Source organism: Rhea pennata, chromosome 5 (assembly GCF_028389875.1).
Source record: "Rhea pennata isolate bPtePen1 chromosome 5, bPtePen1.pri, whole genome shotgun sequence".
Taxonomy (NCBI): Eukaryota; Metazoa; Chordata; class Aves; order Rheiformes; family Rheidae; genus Rhea; species Rhea pennata.
Window position 1 is genome coordinate 16664719 of NC_084667.1, and position 16940 is coordinate 16681658.

General features: G+C 40.9%; 1 protein-coding gene across 1 annotated transcript in view; it reads left to right on the forward strand.

Moving 5' to 3' along the window:
• The first annotated feature begins 1068 nt into the window (after nt 1-1068).
• LTK (leukocyte receptor tyrosine kinase) overlaps nt 1069-16940 on the forward strand; it is a 98811-nt gene continuing 82939 nt past the window's right edge. The window contains exon 1 of the mRNA XM_062576268.1: nt 1069-1120. Within this exon, the coding sequence (XP_062432252.1) occupies nt 1069-1120 (52 nt within the window). The remainder of the gene's footprint in view (nt 1121-16940) is intronic.

Below are 16940 nucleotides of genomic sequence, written 5' to 3' on the forward strand. Positions count from 1 at the left end.
TAACTTAAAATCAGCAATTCATTCATTAAGAACTTATCTATGTAGGGAAGTTAATTAGTTGGAGGATGGGATAAAAATGTAAAGTAGAACATCTGTAAACCCCTGCACTTATAAAACAACAGTGATTTATTCTGCCTTGTTTTAGCCCACACTCACAATAAATTATGCTAATATGGATTAAAGCATTCCAAATTCAGAGTAAGGATATCGACACACAGAATTAATCAGAAATAATATATTCTGATTATAGCAAGAATAGCTCTTTCAAAGCAAAATCCCTGTGAAAGCAAAACCAACCTGCGAACAAATTGAAGGCAAAGTAAACTCGTGTAATTGAAATGCTGATGGACCAGAGGAAGAAGGAGTTTAGCAGGTAAAATGACTAGAACAACTACAAAGTGAATGCAGAAAGCTGCAAGGCAAAGCACACTCACCTTACTGTGTTGCAGGTCCCTCTTGCACAAGTTACACCAAGACTGCCTTGCTCAGGAATAAGTGGTTGTAAGTGAAGTGATGGACAGAAAGCTGGGTGTGAGGGTATCTCTGCTAGGAATGAGGCCAGATTCGTCTTTCACAGTAGCATCAGCGAGGTGTTCAGGCCTAGGGACCCTTCTCTATCATCTTAAACACGAGCTGAGTTTGCTCCGGGTAGTGTGTGGGTGCCTGTGCAAGTGTCATTAAGGCAGCTGCAAGGGAGGACCAGGAAAGGGGAACAACGCAGCAAGATGCTGAATTCAGCTTTTACTAGGGAATACTAATGCTTAAAAAATTTATAGATGGATACGTTGATGTCTGCAGCACCCGCCTTGTGGATTTGCTGATCACGCAGGATCTGTATGTAACAAGAAAGGAGGAGGAGGGGAGAGGAGGGCTCTAGGACCCACGAGAGCCTTCCTGGGCAGGAGGTGGGAAATCCTCTATAAGGCCGCGGGAGCCGGGGCGGTCGCGGCAGAGCCGCTGCGGGCCGGGCCGGGCCGGGCCGGGCCGGGCGGGGAGGCGAGGGGAGGGGAGGCGAGGGGAGGCGGCACCAGCGAGCCGCGGGCCGCCCGCGCCCCGCCCGGCACAGCCATGCACGGGCTGCCGCGGCTGCTGCTGCTGCTGCTGCGGGTCACCGCGGTGGGTGAGTAACTTTGTTTTTTTTCCCTTCCACCTCCTTGGGATACAAAGTCTCTCTTGCACCGAGACCTATTTCTTTGCCTGTTCTCTTTTACCTGTAGAGATAGTAAAGGATTACAACTGAAAAAAGAGAGGGAGTGGAAATTACCGCTATCAAACATATGTAAAGTGGATGACATGTGAGAAGTTAAATCTTGATGGTTGTTTATACTAAGTAGATTTCGTTTGCTGAAATAGTAAGGTGAGCTATAGTTTTAGAAGGGCTGCTGCTGAAGGAGGCTCTTGTGCTGGAAGCAAGCTCTGCCTTTGTACCATCCAACACGAAATTAGCAGCTACACCCTGGTACCATTCTGGTCCTGTGATTAGAGGATTGCTTTCTTTGGAACTGTATTAGGAGGCTGGGAGAAAGTAATGCTCCAGGAGAAAATGTAATGAAGGTGCTTACAGGAAAGGAATGTTTTAGGGAAGATGCTTTGCACAAGAGAAGAGATGAGGGAGACGGCTAAAGGGAAGAAGAAGGTATCGGCACTGTGAAAGACAAGAGTTATGAGCTCCCACCTAGGCAGTGGTGCTCAGGCTGAGTTCTGAAAGGAATCTCTGTGCAGCTCAGTTTTATCATTGCCAGCTTTGATTTGAAATGCAGCAAGAGGAATGAAATAATAGCAGCAGAGGAGGGGGGAGATATTTGGAAGATAGCTGCAGAAATGAGAGAGAAGTTGAGAAGCAGCAACGTGTACACAGGCAATGGGAGAAAGAAAGTAGGAGTGGGATGCTCTCATTATATGTGCACATTGGCAAACAATCACATTGTGAAAACTGGGAGAGAAAAGACAGGACTTGCTTTACCAGGGCATGCTGAACTTCACATAGAGCTGAAGTTGCAACAGTAGCCTGGAAAGCTAGGGACATCGTCTTAACCCTTAGAAAAGGATCAAGAGTTGCTTCTGTATTTCTCAGTGCAACTGCTTCCAGGCAGGGAAGGAGGAAAAAAAAAAAAAAAACAGATTGTTAAGAGCTATAGCTTGCTCTTGCCAGTGCAGTAAGGGCTACTTTGTCTCTGGCAAAATGCTGAACCTGTATATATTTTCATTTACAAGGAACCATGATGGGACATCAGTTTTTGTGCAGGATTCATCATTTAGTTCTATTTACAATTGGATGCCAAGGCATAGCACAGAGTTTTTGACTTTGGGCTCTTTCTAACTGGTTATCTTCACTTAGAGGATGCTGCTTTATTGCCAAGGGGTCCCAGGGAAACTGTGCCCCATGCAAGCAGAGCAAGCTGTGTGTCCCCACAGACTCTGTTCTTGGCAGCATGTGGTCTCATGAAGAGCTGCTGAGTATCATCCCAGCATTTTCTGTGGAGTGACTTTTACATGCAAGTAAGGTCATTTCAAGGAATAGTCATTATGTTTGCTGTATATCCAAGCCTGAGTTTTGAAGCATGACTGTTTTAGAGCAAAGATAGAAAAGGTGCATTTCAGAGAGAGCAAGTAAAGAGCTGAAAGAAAACTAATGCACATTTTAGAGTCTCTGTCCAGTCTTCTGCCAAAAATAATCTCAGTCACCCAGGGAGAGATTTGAATATGTGCGTGTTTAACCCTGTAGCTGCTGTCATGAACTCCCCATGGAGGTGGCTTGTTTCACTGCGTTGTTATGGGCAGCTCTCAGGCTCTGCAGTCAATTATTTTAAGAACTGCCTGTGTTCCCAGTGAGCAAGTTTTCCTGGAGCAGATTTTCAGAGTGGCTCTATATCTGCTTCTTAATTTGGAAAGCCCAACGCGTTGATGATGAGGGAATCTGCAGGTCTGCTTTTCTCTCTTCTATTTTACTGGTTGGCATATGCCTTTCTAATGACCTGTGTCCTAAAAGGGTAATTTCAGAGTTCCCCTCCACTGAAAATTTTTAGTGCACCAAAGGAGGTCAGAACCTTTTTGGTGCAAAAGTTGAGACTATAAGAAAATTCAGAAAGTTGTACAGACTAAAAAAGAAAAAAAAAAAGAGTTTCAGCATGTAAAGATGTATAGTTCAGTGTCAGGGCAACTTCACAGTCATTTCACAGTCATTCGGAGGCTGAGGAAGCATTCTAGCCTTCTGTCTCAGATGGCTAGGAAGAAGAAGGTGAAAAAAGCCACCAGGTGAATGTGTGGGAGAATTTCCTGTTTGTTTGTTTGTTTTTGTTGCTTTAAGTCTTCATATTGGCTAATTTTCCTTGGATTACTTGAGCTGGGTATGGGGTGGTGGTGGTGGTTGAGGACTCCATCCTCTTCTCTATGGAAAAAGTAGGTTGTGCTTGGCCAGGTGTTGTGCTCTTGCCTCTGGATGCAGAGTGCAAACTCTCTCCAAAATTATGGCACAACATGCATCCCAGGCAAACCTCTAACACCTTTCCCTAAAGTGCAGTCATGCATTTATGTCATTTCTCAGGTTAACTGTTGAATAAAGTTGCAATCCTTGAGATAATATTAGTGCAGGTATTTTGTACAGATCTCTCTTTGTGATTCTTTCTAACACTTGCCATGGAGCTGTCATGGGTTAGGGTATGTCGAATCTAATTTTAGTCTGGAGTAGTTAATGTTTTGGGTTTTTTTGAATCCTTTTTGAAGCAGAGAGAGGTTGATAGCAGGTTTAAGATTTAGAGTGCTATCCTACTTTTTTGCCTTTTTTTTTTCTTTTTCTTGTCCCCTCTTCCCCCCTCCTCTCTTTTTTGAATTGTGGACTGTTATATCAATATAGAAATGGGGATTGCTGCATTCCTGGATGCTACTTACCCTTTGCATTTGTCTAGCAAACTGCTTTCAGAAGCCCAGGAGGTTTTTTTCCTTCTTTTTTCAGTTTGTCTGCCTCTCAAAATTGAGCTGGCCTGTTTTACAGAGTGAGTGTAAGCTGATAAAAGTTTAATCAGTTCACAGATACATAAAGACACTTATTTAAGAGTATCTTATTTTGATGCAAGCTAACAGATTTATACACCTAAAAATAAACTAGTTCATCTATCTCACTTGGACAAATCTTTACTGAACTGTGTATCCTTTTGTCTGTAGTGGAAAGGGAAAAGGGGGCTCTGTAGTCAATTATTTTAAGAACTGCCTGTGTTCCCAGTGAGGAAGTGGCATCCTCTTCAGCTTCTTCATGGAAGAGCTCCTCTTTCTCATTTTTCTTGTGTCTCTCTCTGCTCTCTCTCTCTGTTGACTAGCATACAGGTAGAGTAGTGATATTTTGATATTTTCACTTAAATAGCTCCATCTAGGACAGCATATCTATAGGTGTCACACTCAGTCTGGATACAGTATCCAAGGCACTATGGCCGTCACAAAAACCGCGCATTGGGAAGATGCATTGAAATAAGGAAAAAGACCGTTCTTTTTAAGGTATGGACATTGCAAAGTTGAGGACTCCCTGAAATGCAGTGGCAAAGGATAGAATAGATATCCGGTCATTCCCTAGTAAGGCAGCACATGAAGACAAATACTGCAAATTTGCATATTCTTTTTCAGCATGAGAACATCAAGAAGAGAAACTAAAGTAGAGGAGGAAGAAATTGGGTGGTGGGCCATGGGTACTTTAAAACTGAAGACATTGTCTTGTTAATAGCTATGCGAGAAATCTGTCCTTATTTCTGTTACATAGTCTCATAGTTTCTAATTGATCCCTAAGATCAAAGTTGTAGAAAATAATGTCCAGTTTCAGTATTACTTAAAAAGCATTCCTCTCCCGCCCCCCAGAGTCCTGAACAGATATGCAGGAGAGTCCTTTTCCTCAGCCTGTTTATGTGTGTGATTGGGTATGCACTGGCTGTGCTCATGTGTGGAAGTATACCAGTGATGTGCGTGTGACTAGAGTGGAGAGAACTTTTCATCTTGAAATAATTTTAGTGAAAAGGCTGCTTTGTTAACACAAAATTACTTTATAAAGTGATCTAGGTCTGGAGTTGTTATGTATGGACTTCTTGCATGTGTGCTAGTTAGTTCATATTGGGAGACTGGAATAAATCCAACTATTTTTAAAAATATTTTTTAACTCAAACTTTTGTTTAGGGAAGTCTTTTATTTAAAAATCTTAAATTCTCCAATCTAGAATAGAAGGCTTGGTTTAGGATCAAGTGCTTAGTTTTGACATGAAATGTTACCATTCAACACACACTGAAATGCGTTTGACTCTGCAATTTGATTGAACTTGGGAGAAATTTTCATTTCAGGTTGACCTATGACAGTTTTGGTTTTATAATTTCTTTTGAGTTTGCCAGTGATCTGGAAAATCCTGTATTAAAGCTGTTCAGTTAACTTTGAAGTATACCACATACATATTTGTACCTGGTATTTTGCATGCAATTGGTTGTCCTCAGGCTGATGTTCATCGCTGCACATATATGCAGTGGCTGGTACTGTTATTAGTAGCTCATTATTGGATCAAATTCCCTAGAAATACAAGGAAATAAAGATAACTTGCATTCTTTGCAAACCTTTAGTAAAATCAGAAGGATAAAGCAGCTGCTGAGAGGAGAGGCAGGTAAGCTCTTTCCAGAAATAGAAGGAGAGGAAGAAATCCATGGAGTCCTTGGCTAATACAAATTGATGGATCTCTGTTAATGTGAGCAGAGTTAACAACAGTGGAATATTTTGCCTTCTGTGTCTGGAGACTTTTATCTGAGACTCTTATGAGTAAGCGTGATTTCTATACTGACTGCTTAAATCAGAGGAGGAAAATAATGACATTAATTATGTTAATTAATTGGATCAAGCTTATAGTTCTTTCCTGTATCTCAGCATCAGTTCTTCCTCTCACAATTTCTCTTCCTCCCATTCCACTGTAATTGTTCCCCTGCTTCTCTCCACTCTTGGAGTGTAGCAAACACAGTGCTTTAATGTGGGCTGCTGGACCTGTGTATCCGTGTGTACAAAGATGGAAACATGGCAAGTGCGAGAGCAGGCCGATGTGGAAAAGTGGTGAACCGAAGTATCTGATAAGAGATGAGTGGCAGCTGGTCTGACAGATGGCTTCTAAGTGAATATGGAGAAGTGAGATCTCCTGAGTGGTGACAGATAATACAGGTAGGTTATGTGGAGATGGGAGAAAAGTGTAGTGCCTTTGGTTCAGATTGTGACTGGTCCAGCACCATTAGGGGCCAGAGGGGATGTACCTGGAGAATGCCCGGTTCTTTCCTTTTTATGTGCAAGAAGAGAGCTCATGCTATAAGCTCTTTGCAAAGGAGGAAATGGAATTGGTGCCAGCAGCTCCCCAGGTCTCTGCATTGCCTGAAGGACTGCAAGTCCCAAGCAAATGGTGGGGTCTTGCTGAAGCATTTTGCTTCCCTCAGGCATGCTCTTTCAAGGAGCTTTCCTAGAGCTTCTGTACCTCCACGCTGTTCCTTCTTCCAGACTGTATGATACCAGCATGACTAGATCCACAAGGAATGGTGGAAACAGAGAAATGATATAAAGGGAAACAAAGGTGACTGCTAATCTATCTCACCTAAAAAGGCAACTCTGCCATATATACTGAGGAAGTAATGGACTTAGAATTTCAGTATGATGCTCATCTGCAGACCAAGGTTCATCATTTTAGGAGAATTTCAGATTGTTTTTTTCTATATCTGCTCCTTGAGATAAAATTGACTGGAAAAGCATGAAAATTTACACAACTCTGTACAGTATTTCCTTCTACTTGTCAATGAAAAAACTTGTTAAAGTTTCTAACTGACCTTGCAGAAGGGAAAGAAACTCCTAGAGAATGGCACTGACTGGGTTTACAAAAGAAAATAACAGCTCTTCAGAGAAAAAGGTAGTCTTGAGAAAGAGTGAAGTGTAGAATACAAAGCTAAAGTCTTTCCAAAAAGCACAGATTCTTGCAACTCAGCTTAGCTTATGCGCTGTCTAATGGGAAAACCATGTCTGTTAATAAGGCATCACAGATTTTCAGCTAATTGGTCTCTGAAATCCCATAAGCTTTGGCATATTGGCCAAGAATGATACATTTACTCATGCACTGTGGTTGTTCACCTTTTTTTTTTTTTTTTTTTTTTCCCAATTCATAGCCCAGCATGTGTTTCAGGGCATAGGCAGCCAAACTTTTGGGGTTTAAAGCATCCGCACCTCTCCACTGTGTGTGTGTATGGAGTTGCATGTTATATATTTGAAACAGAGGAGTGATAAAGTAACTGAGTGGGAGCTGTAGTAGAAGGTGAAATGGAGGTATGTGATAGGATTTTGGTGTGCATAATGAAGTGCAAGAGGTGAGAAGTTTCTGTTCCTGCCATGTCCTGGGGAGGAGTTTTTAAGGTACGAAGGAGCAAAACTAAACCCAAACTGGAACTTTTTTCCCCCTTGAATCAGAGCTGACTCAGTAACTGAAGTCTAATTAGAATCTAAATCAGGATCAAACCAACAGTTTACTAGTTGAGTATCACAGTTTAGTGGAATCTTTCACCCCTCAGCAGAGATGTGATCAGCATGGGAGCAACCTCCAGCTGCAAGGGTCTCTGTGCAGCTTTGCAACCAACTTCTGCCTCCCACAGGACAGTCACCAGCTCCCACTCCCATGGTGACACAGTGCTGCTTTGAATTGCTGAGATCCAGAGCGTTTTCTACATGCTTGGGGTGGACTCTGGGGGCTCCAGTGGGAGGGGATGGGCTCTACTATGGAGTCCAGTTGTCTCAGGGTGCTCTGGAAACACCTGCAGCACCGCACCTGGGCTAGCCCTTGGCAGTTGCACCCCTGCGTATGTGGGTGTGCTTGTGTGTTTCTGTACTTGCAAGTTTGTGCACTGTGTGCTGCATGTGCAGCAGGGAGAGGGGAAGGCTAGAGGAGCTTAACTCTCCTCTCCTCCTCCTCTATCGCACTACACCAAATCCACGTTCCTCTTCGTAGCACAATCTCGCAGCTTCTGCTCCTCTCTCCTGGCCTGAGGTGGTAGGAGGAAGCAGTGCAGCTACAGGGGGAGCGCGATGGTGTCCAGGGCCAGGCAGGGGAGCAGGACGTAGGAACTCCAGCAGAGACCATGAACCTTTTCAGTGCGCCTTGGGATTGCTGAAAGCTGGATACCAGCTGTCAACCTGAACCACAACAATCTCAGGCAAAGCTGAATCCAAACTGGAACTGAACTGAGAAACTATTTGCCTCATTGAGTTGTTCATTTGGTTCTTCTGCAGACCCTGGTGTCTTGACTAATATTTTAGATAATGTAGAGAGCCTTGAGAGTTACAATTACACACCTCTAATAACGTGCATGTCTTTATTTTCTGGATCTTCTGTTTATGTTGTTACATTTTACTGCAGTTTTTATTTTCTGAGTATATACTATTTATAATTTGGGTTTTTTTCCTACTGAGTTATGAGCGATTAATACATATTTGCTACTTTTACTTCAGCTAGTGGAAGACTGACATGAAATTTGCTTGGCCTTTAACATGTTTTTAGAGTTTGCTCTATGACATTTTGATGTGTACTAAGCTGGAATCCAGATCTCTTTACATTAGTAACACTTTTAAAGTGTGTAATTCACAACAGGAGCATTTTCTTTGTTTACAGTCACTACAGGAGCCAGAGAAGCATTAAAAATCTCTGAAACAAGCTTTCTTTAACTCTGTGTGGGCCTAGATTTTAATGAGTCATTGCACCCTATGAATCTTGCAAGCCCTGATAGCAGTCATCACCAAATACTTGCTTTCACTGCTCCGTTCACGTTTCTTGAAGTCTTGCATGCCTTCTGGCCCTTCAGTATCCATCAGGTTCTAACAGACTTTATATTTTTCCATAAATTTATCAGATTGTTTGTCAGTTTTCTGCAATCCCAGAGAATAAATTTCTAGGTCTCTAAAACTTACAAAAATATCTTTGTGAATTAATTACAAGCAAAATGAGGCAAATAAACCAAGTTTAAAATGTCTCTACTAACCAAATTTTGACATACAAGTTTGGGGGAAAACTATACAAATTCACCCAGGTTTGATTTCTGATTCTGCTACTTAGGTTAAAAAAAAATAGCAGATAAAGTTTCCCCCTGCTGCAAACTTCCAGTTTGGTGACAGTAGGTTAAGCGGTGGATAGTTGATTGTCTGACAGCCCTGCTCCTATAACTAGCCTCTTTTCTGCACCCTGAACTTCAGTTTAAACTCCTGTTTTCCAGATTTGGTATTTACTTAGTTCAAAAGGGCTTATGTTCTAGCTATTTAAGTGAATACAAAAATACAACAGACTAATACAAATCCAGCTCTTTTCACCTCATCTGGACGTGTAATTTATTCACTCTGATCAGACACAGGCGTTCAGCCTTCCCTTTAGAAGCAATTTTCATTTTTGATATGCTGGTCAGTTTAAGACAGGATATAGTTCTTTTTCCTTCTTTTTCCTTTCCCCCACTGTCATTCCCAAATATCTTGTTTGGGAAAGCAAGCTGATGTCCCACATATGAATTTGTACCACTGGAAGAATACCTACCATCCAGTTTTACTAAACAGAAAAACAAGGCTTTTAGTAATCTAGTTCTGTTTATGAAAATTTTTCATTTTTGGACCTTATTAGCTTTCATGGTTGCCAGCTATCAAAACTTACACCATTTTAGGGGGCACAAAATTCAGACTAGCAGTCTATATTCTATCACTGATGTTAGTAGTGTAAAAACAATACTGAGAAGTAATGATAAGCGATGTTGTTGCATGGCCTTCACACCTTTCCTTAGCTCTTTGCCTGAAATAGACTGTTTCCAACTTTGACCAAAAGCAAGTACAGACTGTTAAGGCAAGATGCATGCTGAAACGGTTAGGGATAGGGCTAAAGCTGCTCTGAAACTCCAAAGCAGAGGATTGTGTTTATTGTCTAAAAGGGAGATAACAAAATAGTTTTGGTCCTGAGCATAAATTTTAAAAACAAAAATTTCTATAAGCTCTAGTTTGCACATATATGCTCCCACTTGTTTTCCAAAGAACATAAACTACACTTAAGAATACTCTTAAATATACCATTTTGTTCTTCATGACCCAAACACACAAAGGAACAAGAAATAAAGCTGATGAGAAGTAAAAGGTGAAAGTGCCTTGCTTAGTCTTTCTGAGCTTGGCAAAGGGTAAATATATAGCATGCCCAGCTTTTATGGCACCTAGGCTCTCAAAACTCAGTTTTCACATCATAGGATAGGGTTAAAAATCATCAAATTAAAACAAACATATTTATGAGCCATCTGGTTTCAAAGTCTTTCCAGTTTGTGTTTTCTAGTCTGGGTAAGTATTAAGTAATTTTTGTTGCTGTAATTTTCATGTCATTACATGGCTCCAGAAACTACATGCTTAAGAAAAACACTGTAGAGAACTAGATTCAGAATAGAGTTATAAGCATTGGCAGCACCAGAGACATTTGTCATTCTTTCAATTGTCCTAATGTACTACTAAAAGTAAGTGTACAGAACATTTTTAAAATCCATCTTGCCTTTTAATGTGACTTTAAGTTAGGCAGGGTGAATGGGAAGGTAGAATTATTTAATTCTTGTACAGTAGGAGGATAAAGGGAGTCAGATTTCCTAGTGTTGGTTCCAGGTTCTGGCACTAACTTTCTGTGTGGTTTGTGGAAGGTTGTTTAGCCTTTAGTGCCTTAAACCTTGTCCTGTTTTACCTATATTATCTCCCTTAGTTAGATATGATGAGACATAAAATAGTATATTCTAATTCCTTGAAATAGATCACAGCATTATTTCTATTTATTAGGCCTTTTTTTAATGAAGTGTAACTAGGGAGTCTATAAGTCAGTTTCAGTCGAAATTTAAATTTCTTGCTTTGGAAAAAAGTCTCTTTCTTCTTTCACATTGAGCATTGGATAACTGATAAGAGCTTTCTGACAATATTGGCTTTTCCATTAGTGGAGGAAATAAGAGCGTTCTCCTTAAAGGTATGCGTTTGTGTTATTCTGTCATGGTGTATCCTTATCTGCTCATGAGAAGGCACAACACCAGTGAATAGATGTAAAATCCCCTCTTGTTTTTCCAGTGACATGATGTTCTTCATTCCACCTCTGTCATTTGTGACCCTAAATCACCCTGAAGAGTATAGTTTCATCTTTGTGTAAATTGTTTGGGAGAAAGAAAGGACAGAATATAACTAGAGTTGCTGGTGTTGCATTTCTAGATATAACTAAATGCTGGATGCTGTTTAAACATAATAGATGTTTTGTGAATGCTAACTATGGTACAGTAAACAGTTTCCCATTTCCTGCTTTCCCCACCTTTTTGATAGAGCTAGATGCTGAACATCATTAGTTTTCTCTAGTCAGATTCGTTTTTTATGATCTTGGAACCTTTCTGACCTTTTAGCCTGTTCGTGCACAGCTGGACTTCACTGCTGTTCCAGTTCCCCTGCACCCTGTCGGATGTACTGCTGCATCTTGCTGTCTCCCCCGTGGCTTAATATCTCTTAAAGACAATGAGTAAGAAGAGCTGGCAGGTTGAGCTCAGTGAAGGATGTACTGATGTCCCTAATTCTTGTCAGGATAAGTACATAGCTTGTGTCTGTCTGCCTCCCTTACTCACAGCTGGCCTGAATTTTTTAAAAATTCAAAGCTATTGCTTAGTGTATTTATGCCTGTAGATTCAAAGCCCAGATTCTCAGCTGCGTAAAGAGGATATGCAACAAGGGTATGCAAAGAAGAATTACAGATTATTCAGGGTGAGTGTGATTCGGAGGTAGGCATTGCTTACACCAGCACAGAACGCTAGCCATGATGCAAGGAAGAAGTTTGAAATCTTGGCACCAAACTGTTAAATGTCCTGCCGAAAATTGTGCTATTTCACATGCCAGTTTCTTAGCCTCCTCTGAGTGTTTGTTTGACACTTCTTTCTGTTCTAGAGTCCAGCTGGCATCGAGAGGCTCAGCTGGTGGGAAGCCCATTTGGGAGTCTCAGCTGGCACTGGCAGACTCTACATGCTGCTGGAGCACTTGCTGGCAAAGTTGTGGTCCCTTCTCTGTGGGCTGTCAACAAATTCTAGCTGTGATGTTTGAAAAGTGCTTGACTCTTGCCTAGAGCTGACAGGACTTTGCTCAAGGCAACATATCTCTTCACCTTCACTGGTGGTAAGTGCATCCCGTCTTCAAAGACATAGACCTGGGCACTTCCAAAATAATGCTATATACTTCGGACTGTGAAGCTCCCTCAGAGTGTGTGCATTGTGCATGTGTCGCTTTCTCACTTCTGTAGATGAAGCAAAGTTCATCCTCTGCTTGCAAGGAATCTTTAGCTGTTATTGACCTGGTAGCTGGCTATTGCAATGACAGGCATTTTTAGAAGTGTGTGGGACACTTCTGATGTTTACAGGGTCATTTAGAACTTTCTGATGCAGAGGAATTCAGGCTGCTCTAGGAGCTGTTGCAGACAGGGCAGCACTTCTAGATATATGACACTGTGAGAGCTCTGGAACTCTGCAGCTGAGCTCTGATAGGGGACTGAAATGACACCAATGATTTTTTTCATATTACTCTCCCCTTCACTGGAAGAAGCTGTAGTGGAGTAACAGCTAGGCAGTGGAAACTCTTGAAAGCCGTATGTAAAAAAGAACTGTACAGCTCAAATATGGGTTCAGTCTTTTCCTGTGGACACTAATCTGCTAATTACAGCTCCAATTTCAGGTTGTTTATAGCAGAAAAGGTAAAATGCAGGTGCTGGATGAGCAGATCAAGTCCAAACATCATCAAAACATACAGGAATTCTGACAGATGTGAGACATTTAGTAGGAATAGTGAGTCAAGGAACCCAAGCTTGGTCTGGTAGCTGATTTCTATCTTAAAAGAATGTATATTGAAAAGTGTAGGAATTGTGTGGAGTTAAAGAACCTTACAGTCTGTGTTACCATTGAAAGCTATGTGCCAGTGTAAAGCATTTTGTCACCTTGAAAGCCGCCTTATGTGAGGCTCTCCACACTGATACACTGCCCTGATGGTAGAGCCAGGCTTGCTTTAGAACTTGTCATGATTCAGGCTTTTACTGGAGAGGGGCAATAGAGGAGAAAACTGCACAGGCTCTTGACCTCATGTTGTTTGTTATCCTCATTGTGCTGGCTCATGTATGCTGGCTGGTGTCCTGGGAGCAAAGAACTAAGGCCCTCTGTGCTGTTCGTCTTAGCATGCTTTGTTGATGGCTGAGGAATAGAAACTTCTGTTTTCTCCATTGTGTGGAATGGTCTGGAGTGTCCTTTTGCCAGTGAAGAAACTCCAGCAGCAGGCCAATAGCAGTCAAGCATTGATCTTCAAGGACTCACTACTGGGATATATAGTATCCTTCATAATTCTCTGATAAAGGTCTAGTTAAAGACAGTAATTACTAGAAGGAGCCAATGGTCTCATACCATTTCCTAACCAACCACTTCCAGAGAGGGAGTGCTTTTCTCCTAATGATTCCAAAAGAAATTAGTAATTAAGAAGGTAAGCAAGCAGTGGTGGAGCAGATCTTGCCTCCAGTAGCCACAGTGTTTCTGGAATTCAGTCTAACAAAAGGTGGTTTTGTTTTCTCTTGAAAGAAACATAAGAGCTTAAGTTGAGCTATCCAGAGAATTCAGCATTCATATATTCTGTTAGTTTGCCTCCAGTGATTTTTGTGTGCCTGTTCCTACTACACACACATTTACCAGATATATCCAGAAATGCCATCTGTTGGCAGAGGTGTTTCCCTACTGCCTGTGAATGAAATAGTCTAGGACTGGTGGGAGGGATTGTTCCCAATCATTTTCTTTATGGTACCATTTTGTTAATTAATGTTTAATTAATTTATCCATGGTCTGAAAGAAAAACAGAAGTTTTCCCAACAGTCTTTATTTGCAAGCACTTGCTCTATGTTTCTTCCTCTTTGATGCTCTTGCACTGATTTCATGTGGTGGTGGGGGTTTGCTGTGATGTTTTCATCTTCAGCATGAAGCTTATGACAGGCTGAAACATCTTTGAAAGAACTGAATGAGAGAGGTCCACTTGTTTTAAAATGGATGAGATCCGTTCTGGAATGGTCCAAGTTCAGTCATTTTGATTTTTTGCTGCTCATTCCCTTCTGTAAAGCTGTCTGGATTTAAGAGTGGGGGGGGGGTATTTTCTAAGCACAGTTTAGTGGATGTTAAGAATATCAGAGTAGCCGTGATGGTATCTGGCTCTGCCAATGCACTAGAATAATAAACATAAAGTTGTCAAACCCTGAAACACATCCTTGCAGTAATGAGGCTTTCTTCCTTGGGAGGAAAGAAATTCCTAATTTCACAATTACCATTTTGGCAGGCAGTGATCCTGAGGTGGTCCTTCAAGGTAAAGGGCTCATTATATTTAAGGCCTTCCTCTCAAAAGTAAAATGAAAGCCTTCATATAAAATATCCTATTAGCCACTCTCCAGTGGAAATGTGGTTTGAGTTGTATCTTTCCCTAAATCACCCCTTATCCTCTTGGAAGCCAAAGAAAAAGTGTGGAGGGGCAGAAATCCAAGATTACAAAGTATCCTTGTAGATGTAATCATTCTTTACAACACAACTCCTATTTCTTCTGTTTTGTGCTCTGAGAACAGTGAGATCATCTGGCTATCATCCCATTTTTATGTGTTTCTTTGCTGGGTGGAAAATGGTGAAAAGACTGAAACGCAAGTGACCATTTTTCTGTTTGAAAAATCAGTTTCCCACCAAAGTGGATGGGTACAATTGATAAATTTTGGTAATGTTCTTCCAGACTATGAGCAAAAACTGTGTTAAGTTTTGTTCAACTCAAAGGTGATCTTTTTTTTTTTATCATTCAAAAATAAAGAAAGAAACAGCTTGCCAAACAGCCATAGGCTAGTCTTAACTGATCCCTGGCTATTAATCTGTTCAGGAAGTTCTGAACACCAGGGCTCTCCCACTGAGAGTCTCGTGTACAGAATTCATTCCTCACAACTGTAATCCCATGTGCAGTTTGAAAAAAGATTCTACAACTCTAGCATTGTGCTGGCTGCAGTGTAGGTATTCATACCGGACAGTTGTCTTTCAGGTGGCAAATACTTAGGACTACATAAACAAACTTAGTCCTAATCCTTTCCATAAGATGTGTGGATCTTATGAGGCTGTCCAGACATACCTTCTTCTGAAGGCTTGGCTCTCACGCTACTCTGAAACAGTAAGCAATGAAAACATCACTCTTTTTAATAGTCAGCATACCATCAGGCTTCCATACTTATTAAATTGTTTCAATATTAAGAAGACTTTATACTGGCGATGTGATTCAAGTCAGCATCCTAGCTGTGTTTTTGCAGCTTTTTCATTGTTGTTGTTCCTGAAGTGTTCTTCAAGTCTCTGCAGAGAAGACTCTGCTCCAAGTTCCTCATATTTCACAGTTTTTTCTTTCTAATAGAGTCTTTGTCAACTTTGTGAGGTCTAGTGTATAACATACCATAGAAAGGACCTTTCTTGCCATGCCATTGTGGCCTGTCAGGTCACCTTAACATTACATTAAATGGACATTAAATATGCTCTCTAAACCAGTTTCTCATTTTTTTGTTCTATCAGCTGGTAAATCCCTCCTCATCCTCATAACTCTCTGCCTTTTGGTCACCAGTTTCTTGTCTCTCTGCATATCTGCTGTTTTTGGAGTATCTTAAGCAGACATCTTTCTGTAATGCCCCCTTGCAATTAAATCTGAAGGACTTAGTGCTAACGCAGCATGGTCTGTAATTTATTTGTGGTGCTTTTTTGTCCATTGTGCTCAACTTTGCAAAATATTCCTTTGGTTTCTTCATTGTAATTCAGGTAGAAATGTCCACTTTTGGACAGAGGCTGGAGTAGCAGTCTCCTGTGGTAACATAATTCCTGTCATTGAAAGTAAACAAATCCATTATGACTTTTTCCAAGTGTTGGATTGGGATTCAGACAAAGAGACTGTGAAATATTCTTGTATATGATAATTAATTATTTGCATGTCTTGCATTGTTCCATGTATATTTTTAATTAAATGTTTATACCTAGCCAGCATATAAGATGAAATGGGATATTGGAGGATAATTGTGTCCAGTTCATTGTAATAGCAATCATTTCACTCCTTGGGCAATCTTAGGCATGTTGTATTGGTTGAGCCCGGAGAAATGTACCCATCTTGTGAAAGCAGTTCTTTTGTTTCCTGGAATTATTTTTCAGTCTTTCTTAAATTCCTGCTTTGAAAGCATAGCTGATTCCTGACCTATCAAACACCAGCTGTTTCCTGTGACATTTATGCTTCATGATCTAACCAGCTGTGATATTTGAACTTGTGTTTTAAATCCCTATCCTAGTCCATGTTTTGATTGCTTAAAAGCCTTTCATCAGAGAAGTGATAACTTCTCACCATGACAAAATGCTTTCTGCTCCACAGACATACACGCATTGGAAGGGGTGCTCTGCACTGTTTGTTTCCACTAGAATCTTTTACTGGCCACTCTTCACCCTCTGGTGACAGTCAGCACTCACCAGTGTCTTTCCAATGTTTTGCACTCAGCTGATGCCTCCAGCTTTTCTCTGAAGGAGAACTAGTGGAGCTGCTCCCGTTGAAATTGCACTGACAACTGCATTTTGTGTCTTCTAGGAGTTGACTAGAAACTACTTTAGGCCTTTGGATTTGCACCATTGTTGTTCCTAAGATAACTTATGGGATATCATAGCATAGCTCCTTTTCTCTGTAGGACTGTAGTCCATTTAGCACAGGTATCTCTCCACTATTTTTTTTATCCCTAATTGTTCTTCAGTCCCTCAAAACTCACTAGAACTGCATCATTCTGTTGTGATCTCCTAAGGGCTCACAGGCTTCTTATGTAATAAATAAATACACATATACACATACACACACAAATATGTAAAATGTGAAAATGTAAAATT